Source organism: Mustela lutreola, chromosome X (genome assembly GCF_030435805.1).
Source record: "Mustela lutreola isolate mMusLut2 chromosome X, mMusLut2.pri, whole genome shotgun sequence".
NCBI classification, from domain to species: domain Eukaryota; kingdom Metazoa; phylum Chordata; class Mammalia; order Carnivora; family Mustelidae; genus Mustela; species Mustela lutreola.
In genome coordinates, this window is record NC_081308.1 from 30,052,800 (window position 1) to 30,062,774 (window position 9,975).

Genomic DNA, 9,975 nt, shown 5'->3' on the forward strand with positions numbered 1-9,975 from the left:
ACTGCAAAGGAAATGTCAAGACTTAACTGAAATAAACCTATTACTAGTACCCAGAAACTAGACTTGAGCCAATGGTTATTAACCTAACCAAACATCTATTTTAAATGTTTAAATACATCACACCTATATGTGTTTGTGCACACACAAGCACATACCTACTCACACTAATTAAGACTTTGCTAAACTTAGGCATCCAAAAATCCCATCAGGGAGCTAATTGGTTACATAACAGTATCTCACTATTTATTAAGGTATCAGTGAAAAACATTTTAGTTCCTACAAGAACCATCCCATTTCTAAAATAAACCAAATGCTCAGTGGTAATTTACTTCAGGATATTTTCTCTTCACTTGACAATTAAATGACCATTATTGGGCCAAGGTATTAGAATACACTGGATAATATGTGAAACACATAAGAAAATAGGGACACATTGAAAGGATCTCATGGCACAGAGAATTTGGAAGTTTATTTAACAGATTAACAGTATATGCTAACCATATTTGATTCATAATCAAATGAAAATGATTGCTCATTTGTTTCAACTCAATTATAAACAATTTCAGTGTATGATACCTATTAAGTAAATGACAAAATATCTGTATTCTTGTATTTTCATAAAAAACTAAACCCAATTAAACTTACATAAACAAGTAAACTTTATAAAATGGACAACAGAAAATAAGTTTTAGGTGGCAAATTTATTAAAAATTACTTCCTGACATCTGACTAGATCACTGATCATATCACTCTCTTGTTTCAACCATTAGGAACCTTCTTTCTATTTTAAGTGACAAAAATTCTACACAAGCTTTACATTTAGGAAAAAAAGAAGAAATACATTGGTTTACAGATCTAAAGATCCTAAGGCATATCTAGCTTCAGGTATTTCTCAAATTTTTTTCTTAGGTATCTGGCCCTTTCTTCATCTGTTGTTCTCTGTCACTTTATATTGATTTTCCTCATTCTTGGGTGTACAAGATAACCCCAAGCATTTTCAGGTTTACATCCTACCAGCTTAGCAACCACATTAAAAAATATTTTTTTCATTTTTAATAGTTATAAGTAATATCTCAGATTGAACTTTTTAAAAAAAATTTTTAAAGACTTATTTATTTGTGAGGGAGTGCACAGGGAGGTGGGGGGGGGGTGTGGGGGGAGGTGGGGGGGTGAGGGAGAGAAATCCAAACAGACTCCTTGCTGAGCAAGGAGCCTTGTGTCAATACAGGGCCCAGTTCCATGACCCTGAGATCATGACCTGAGCCAAACTAAGAGTCAGACACACAACCAACTATGCCACCCATGCACCCCAGATTTAACTTTTTTTAAAAAGATTTTTATTTATTTATTTGACAGACAGATCACAAGTAGGCAGAGAGGCAGGCAGAGAGGCAGGCAGAGAGAGAGGAGGAAGCAGGCTTCCCACTGAGCAGAGAGCCCAATGCGGGGCTCGATCCCAGGACCCTGGGATCATGACCTGAGCCAAAGGCAGAGGCTTTAACCCACTGAGCCACCCAGGTGCCCCCCCTCCAGATTTAACTTTTAAATATCATTTTGGTCACATATCCATGCTTGAACCAGCTACCATAACCAGCAATTTGAGATCTATTGATTAGACATGACTGCATTATGTGCCCTTTCCTTCATCTGTGGCAGTGAATTCAGCTGAACCTAAACCAACTTGACTAAGATTGAAAAAGGGGTTTTTCCTTTGAGAAAATCAGGATGCTATTATCATAAGTATGTTAAGTGGACACTAAGCAGGCTAAAATAAAATCCATTATCTGTACTCAAAAAATAATAAAACATCTCAATATGTGCCCTATTTCTTACAGGGAAAACTCAAAACTCAATTTATAATCTATATCAATTATTTCTTCTGGAATAAATTTCATATCATTTCCACCCCAACTCCAATATTGTGGCCACAGTTCCCCAAAGAAGCCAATGTCTTTTAGGTCTATTCCTTCAGTCTGACATACTCTCTCTTCACCAACACATACACAACTGACACTTTCCACCAGTAGAAACTCATAATTATATTTAAAGATCCAGATTTAAATGTACTATCTGTGAACTATTCCCTAACCCCCATTAAATAACATCACAAATTTCCTTGTACTTATACAATATTATAGATATAAATCTCTTATCACATATAACATATTGTATTTTCACAGTTTCTATGTGATAGTTCCATCATCTGGAAAATAAATTACTTGGGAATACAGACTTCTGCAATATTTGACATATCTCTAGTGGATATTAACTGACTGTTTAGGCTGGACAGATTCACTGTTAAGTCCAGTTGAATAATATTTCAAATTCCATAGCCAAATCTTGTCTTTACACGAACAACTTGAAGGATTCCAAAACAAGTGTTAAGAGGGACTGGTAAGATTAACAAGTCCAAATACTCTTCTAGGTCTCCTTCAGACAGCACTGCCATTGAGCATTATTACCGTGCCATCCTGGCTGCACTAACATACATGGAACAAAATTAGCAGAATCAGTACACATTTCAATAGGCAAGGCAACTCTTTTGTTTTAAAAGTGCCTGCGAAGTTCTGGCTAATTAAGAATTATTTATAATATTTATGAGAAAGGAGAACAAAAATGAAACTATGTTTTTGTGGAAAATTCCTTAAAGAATTGACCAGAAAGCCTGCCGAAGTTTTTGTTTTTGTTATGTTTTGCTTTAACAGAAGTTTGAGGGACTGTATAATAAGAGTGAAAGGATTTAAGAGTGAAAAGGATTAAAAAATATTTTAAAATAATAAATTAAAAAAATGATAATAAAAGAGTGAGAAAGAAAAGACCCAGCAAAAGAAATTCAGCTATAGCTCTGGTAAATTATCAAAAAACGTGGGTTTTCTTACTGAGTATCTATGATTTGAGGAATTCATGAGGAGAAAAGAGAGACTTCCCTGGGCACCTGAAAATGAGAATTGTTACACTTGACTAGAATGACTTTGGTGTGACATTTTGAAGAAGGCAGTCATATGTAGTATAAGTAACTACATTCGGGTTCTTTAATTTAATATCCAAATAGTAAGAGTATAGCAGAGCCTGGAAAAGCCTCCTGAAAGCCGGGGAATAGGCTCATGCAGATAAAAAGAGGTGAAGGACAGTGCTTGGCACACAGTAAGCTTCTGTAGTATTTGCTGGTTTAAATGAAAATGAAACCTACCCTGAATATAGTCCCTAGTTGGTAACAAAGGGGAAGATAATGGATACCTAGGCAACGGTGTCTAGCAAGCTCCTACATAAAGGCAGTTCTCAACTAAGGACTCATCAGAAGCCACAGAGCCTGCGGTCAGGGAGGCAGAAGAAACCTACGCGGAGGCAGATCCAACCGCATCTGGTCCTGCCACACTCCAACCGGAGCAGAAAGAGAATTCAGTTAGTATATTTCATAGATTATTCATAAATCTATTTCATAGATTTATTTTGAATATAAATCAAAACTCAGTTATTGTTTTTCAACAGCATGGCGTAAAAGTCAGATATCTTCCACTTGCTCATCAAGATGGAAAATTCAGGTTTCGACGATGAAGACAAATCTGCAGCCCTACGCAGAAGTCAGAGGGACCGACTGGTCCGGGAAGAAGATTTCTATCAATTTGTAAATAACCTGAGTGAAGAAGATTACAAGCTAATGAGGGATAACGATTTACTAGGCATTCCCGGTGAAACTACATTAGAAGAATTGCAGAGGAGACTTCAACGAATTAAAGACAACCCACCACAAAATTCAGATAAAAATACAGGTATATTTCACTTTTAGGGAGAATAGAATGGGACGGGTAAGGAACTTCAGAGTAGAGTCAGCCAAAGATAAAACAAAAGTGGCACACATTAATTTGGTGCTAAGTAACTTCTCATTAAAAAGAACTGATATTTACCTGATTTGGGGGGAGAATGTTGAGATATGTTTTTCCCCCAATTCATATTTGCGTTACTTTAATTGGGAAACAGTGTGAAATAGCTTATTATTTTTCTTGGTTTTCCACCTCAACTAAAAGTTCCTCCTACTTCCTGAATTATTTTTTCTATAAAGACATGGACTTACTCACCAGCAAAAAATATTATATTCTCTATTTAACTGGGAGTAATTTTGCTCCCAACCCCCAAGGGACATTTGACAATGTCTGGAGATATTTTGATTGTCAAAACTGATGAGTGGGTGTTACTGGCAAATAGCAGGCAGAAGCCAAGGATACTGCCAAACACCTCACAATGTATAAGATAGCTCCCCAAAACCAAGACTCATCCAACACTAAAATGTCAACAGTGCTAAGGTTGAGAACTTTACGATCAAAAGAAGATGATATATAATAGTTCAGTTCTTAAATATGGCTTCATATATACTATGCTAGGTTCAGTCTCTCCATTTGAGCTGACCTTCAGTTTCATGTCAACTTAAAATCTGGTAACATCAAGAAGTATTCAAAAACTTTAAAACCTATAAACTTTATTTAAATTTGAGCAATGGTTACAATGGTCTTATATTTTTTTTAAAAACTTTATATATTACCATAAACACTTAAGAGCCTAGAAGAAGTAATGTTGTATGCTAATGAGAATTAGGCAATAATGTAAATTGAACTAAAATACTAGTGCGGTACCTTCACCTTTTTTAATTGCATTAGTGTTTTGACAGTGGAGTGAAAAAATGTTGTCTCTTGATTCTCCTCCCATGGTGGTACACAGGGCCATGCATAAGATGAAATATTGAAAACAGACTTACTCCAGATTCCTTTAAAAAAATTCTCTAAATTTACCTAGGATTAACTAACTTTTCAGAAGGAACTCAAACTGTCCTGCCTTCACTTGTAAATCTAGAAAATATAGTTTACAAAATATTAACTCTATAAATGTGAAATATATTAAGAACATCTGAGTATTAAAGTTCTAATTTTTTGTTTGCTTTTGAAACAAGGTTTCAGAGTACTATTTTATGATGCTTCTAATTTTGGTAGTTCCTTTCTGCCACCACTTTTTTTTGTTAACAGGTGGAGGAGATTCTTCTGATAATTCATCTAGTGGTGACTCTCTATTAAACTGGGTTAACTCTTTCCAACAAACTGAAAATGTGACAAGTAGGCAAACAGAACACCAAATTTGGGAAGAACTGAGCCAGATTAATTCAAATAACAATAATACCAAATTTGGTTTAGAAATGAATTTTAATGTTAATAATGGGAGCCCAAATCCAGAGAACAAAGATGTACCATCTACAAGATTTCCCAGAGGAGACAATATAGAAAACATCCAAAGGCAAGCGGAAAATACACAGTCTGAATCAACATTTATAAGACCACCTATGTCAGAACAAAGTACAACTGAAGCATTAATAGAAGTACCAGTCACTAGAGGTCAGCGAAGAGCAAGAAGTAGGAGCCCAGAGCATCGAAGAACCAGAGCAAGAATTGAAAGTAGTTCAGCTCCAAATTCATGGAGTGATCTTTTACTAAGATTTCATCAGAGTATAGCACCTGAGACTTTTGAGCAGCTTCTGGAAGAGGAGAATGAGTTATATTCTAGAATTCAGCACCAAGAAACATCTGGACAGCAAATAACTGGAACTGAGCCACAAAATAGTGGTCTTTTTTCAACTTCTGGAACAAGGAATGCTGTTCAAGAAGAAAGTTCTCCAGATACAACCAGTGATGGTGAATCTTGGGAAGTGGAGCAGATAAGTTCAACCATATTGTTCAATTTTGAAGTAGGACAAGTTCATCTTGGGGCATATTCTCATAGTGATAGCATAGCTAGCAGAACTCCGTTAACATGTGAGACACCAACTTTAGAAAGTGAACAAGGAGGACTTTGGAATATGTTTCCATCTTTTGAGCAGACAGATGCAACAGCTTATCTCAGTACCATCGGAATTCCCATCCACAGAATTTTAAATACTGATTTAAATGATACAATATCTACTACAATTCAGAGCACATTAACGCAGACAGTGACAACATTCAGTGGCTCAATTGACCTTATGGACAGTGATAGTGATTTAGTGCATAGTATCTCACCCCCAAGTGAAAACATGGAAAGGGCAGAGTCACCAAATGAAAGAGATGGTTCTGGTGATAGGACTAGTTCTGGTTCCAATTCAACTACTAGTTCTGATTTCCATTCAAGTTTTCCATTGATTTCTAGTTCAAATTCCAGCTACATAACTAGTTTCAATTCTAGTCCTATTTCCAGTTCCAGCTCCAGTGATGAAAATTCAGAAATTAGATCACTGATGTTTGACGGCACTAATGAAATAAGCTTATCATCAGGCTCACCATCAGAAGCCAGGCAAGAAAGTAGACCTATGAGCCCAATAATATTTGATGAAAGTAACTCTTGGACCTCCCTTAATCTGGACCATTTTTTTCTCTTGAATGAAGACTATCATGACCGAACTACAGGACTCACCAAAGCACAAATTGACAACTTGGCTGTAAGATCTTTTGGTAAAAGTGGTGCATTAAAAGCCTGTAGTATTTGCATCACAGAGTATACAGAAGGCAACAGACTACGCATCCTACCTTGCTCCCATGAATTTCATATCCACTGTATCGATCGCTGGCTGTTGGAGAACTCTACCTGTCCTATTTGTCGTAGGAAAGCAGTAGAGTCTGGTGAAAGAGAAAATTCTAATTGAGATCTGAATTCTCAGCTATACAAACAATTATAGTGATAGACAAACAGTAGTCACCTGTCTGATTGTAAACAACTTTTGGACTGATTTTTAAATATAATAATCTGAATCTAATCTAAAATTGAATCCTGAAAAAAAATTTAAAAATTAAATTGAATCCCCATATAATAATCTGAACTGAATCACTGGTTCCTGAAGGAATGTTTGGACTTTCCCCAATTTCTCTTCCAGAATTTAAAAAAAAAAAAAATGCTGTCTTGCCTGACAGCGATATTGTCCTGTTAAATATAAGAATCTGAATCTGATCTAAAATTGAATCCCAATGTAACAATCTGTACTGAATCATTGTTTCCTGAAGGAATGATTGAACTTTCCTCAATTTCTGTTCCAAAATAAAAGAAAATATATAAAAAACCAAACAGTACTGTCCTATCTTAGTGGAAAAACAAATTTCCCACTATAATGGATCACTGAATTTCAAAAGAAACTTAGCAGGTACACTAGGGTGGGATGTTCTGATTCCATAGGAGAAATGTCTTAATAGATAATCAATCCAGATGGAAACTAACAGAATTATCTAGTCGTGCAAATCCCAGACATCTCACAGCCATGTCTCATCTTAAGTGTGCATACAAAGAGGAACACAACCAGAATAATCAGGAACATTAAGAATTTATTAGAATCACTCACATAAAAAAGTCATTACATTCATAGAATGCCATAGAAAAGCTTTTAAAACTTTGTCTTCCTATCTCTCTTCCAGCAGTTTATCCCAACCCTTAACACTACCTTAAAGTTTCTCCCATTTTCTACTACTAATATATCATTTAGGGTCCTGGGCAAAAATTGATGGCACACTTGAAAAGGGTGATGAAATAGAGTTTAATGAAGAAACTATTTACTAAAAGTGTGTAAAGAATGAAAGGAAACAAAGAGATGATGAATTCCCTGAGGCTAGCAGCTGTGAGAAGCCAGTATTATCAACTCTAGGCTTGAAGGTGTATAAAGAGGGAGTAGTTGCCTCTTCCCCTTGTCCTCCATTCTGTTCTTTAACTCGGCTGTTTAACAATCTTCTTTTAATTTTCCTTTCATCTACTCAGAACTGGTATCATGAAGAAGAGAACAAGTACATTTTATCTTTAGAAGTGATGAGATGACAAGCCATAGAATTTAGAATTTAATGACATTGCTCTTAAACATGTCACACTTTGCTTTGCTGTGATTGTAATCAACTAAGGAAAAAAGCCGGTATATGTACTTCTCCAATTTTTGTTTTATAAGTACATTCAAGTCTCAGGTTTTTTTTTTGTTTTTTTTTTTTAAATTTTCTTTAGATGTATGTGTGAGTGGAAGGATGGGGGACACAGGGAACAGAGGCAGAGGGAGAGAAACTCAAATCAAACAGACTCTGCTGAGCACAGAGCAGGATGTAGGGCTTGAGCCCATGACCCTGAGATCACCGACCTGAGCTGAAACCAAGAGTTCGACACTTAACAGACTGAGTCACCCAGGTGACCTGAATTTCTTTTTATTTATAAATTAAGTTCATATAATTTTTAAAAACATATGCTTTATTCTTATAAGGTATATTATGGTTTATAGATCTTAATCTTTATGTGAATGAGCCTCCCAAGTTGTAATCTGAAAAGCTGGAGTTCAAAAGCATGCTTAACTAATTCAATTCTAATCATCCCTATCAAAGTATTACCCCAAACCATGACACTTTAAAATCAAATTTTAGGGGGACCTGGGTGGCTCAGGTTAAGCATCTGCCTTCGACTCAGGTCATGATGCCAGGGTTCTGGGATCTAGCCCTGTGTCAGGCTCCCTGCTCAGCAGGAAGCCTGCTTCTCCCTCTCCCTCTGTTCTTCTCCCTGCTTGTGCTCTCTCACTCTCTCTGTCAAAAAATAAATAAAATCTTTTTAAAAAAAATCAAATTTTAGGTCATGCTTCTCTTCCAATCCAAACATAGTAAGGACTTTTCTCCTAATTCAGCCTGGAAACTGGAGTTTTTAATTTTTTGTTTTTGTTTTTGTTTTTTGTATATTGGCCAAACCAGCAAATTTTGCTTAAAATTTTCAATCCTGGTTTAGTTGAGAGTAAACTGTATTTTGACAAAAGCAACAGTCATAAACTTTATACACTGAGAAACCTATATAAATATGGTCAGTGTTAAGTATAAACTTTCTCTAAAAATTTAAAGTCAGAATCATCACTGACATTTCTAAGATTTTATTTATTTTATTTGAGACAGAGAAAACGAGCATGGGGAAGGGGAGAGGAAGAATCAGACTCCCTCTGAGCAGGGGTTCCCAATGTGGGGCTCAATCCCAGGACCCTGAGATCATGATCTAGCAGGAGGCAGATGCTTAACCAACTTAGCCACTCAGGCACCCCGACCTTCATTTTCTATGTGAATTACTGGCAGCTACAGTAATTACACAGAAACATAAAATATAAACAGGGTATACTAGTGAAGTCTTTTAGTACATCTTTGAGCTAGAATATTTTTCACACAGAAGATATTTGCATGGCTGGAAATAAAGTCTTAAATGAACCTCTGATACTCACATTAAATTCTGAAAGTTGTTTGAATATTCTGATTATTACTAAGTATTTCTGATACTACATCTATTTCATTTAAAGAGAGGAATAATTAGAGCAGTACTTGTCTTCTTGCTACACTAATGTGTTCCAACCTTCCAGATGATAACTACCTAATCAATACTTCAGTACATTCACAAATGCTTTCTGTGGTAGAATTCTAAAATGGCCCCCAGTGACTTTTAGAGTATCACCTGTGAATGTGATAGACTACCATTCCCATTCCTACATTATGATGTATGGTACAGTTGATTGGGAGCTTATCCAGAATGAGCCTGACCTAATCAGGTGAGTCCTTAAAAGTCACAGGATTTCTAGTCCAGATAAGATAGTTTATACTCCTCTCTCTCTGCTCCCCCCTCTATAAGTACAACTATATATCCTAGAAATAACATGAGACAACCACAGGAGAACTCTGAAAGTTCTAAAGGGGAAAGTGAATTGGCTAGGGACCTTTGGAATGGATGAACAACCTCATGGCAGGACATCTTATGATCCCTCCAAATAAAAAGGTGACCCAGGCTCAGCACTTCCTAACTCCCAACTTAGTAACAGAAAGCAGTTCTAACAGGCTCTTCCTCCATCAGATCAAATGGAAGTCCCACTGAAAACACCAGGTGAGCCCTGCAGAAGCTGTAAAGAGAGAAAATTGGAAGCCCTGTTGACAATTAAGTGACCTGGAGAAGTGCTTTCCTTCCCCACTGGGCCTGAGGCCC

General features: G+C 36.3%; 1 protein-coding gene across 1 annotated transcript; it reads left to right on the plus strand.

Annotated features, from left to right (window-relative positions):
- The first annotated feature begins 3,501 nt into the window (after positions 1-3,501).
- LOC131821815 (E3 ubiquitin-protein ligase RLIM-like) lies at positions 3,502-7,031 on the plus strand. Its single transcript, XM_059158143.1, has 2 exons — positions 3,502-3,770; positions 5,016-7,031. The coding sequence occupies exons 1-2, from the start codon at positions 3,530-3,532 to the stop codon at positions 6,656-6,658; spliced, it is 1,884 nt and encodes a 627-aa protein (XP_059014126.1). The 5' UTR covers positions 3,502-3,529; the 3' UTR covers positions 6,659-7,031.
- Positions 7,032-9,975: the final 2,944 nt, after the last annotated feature.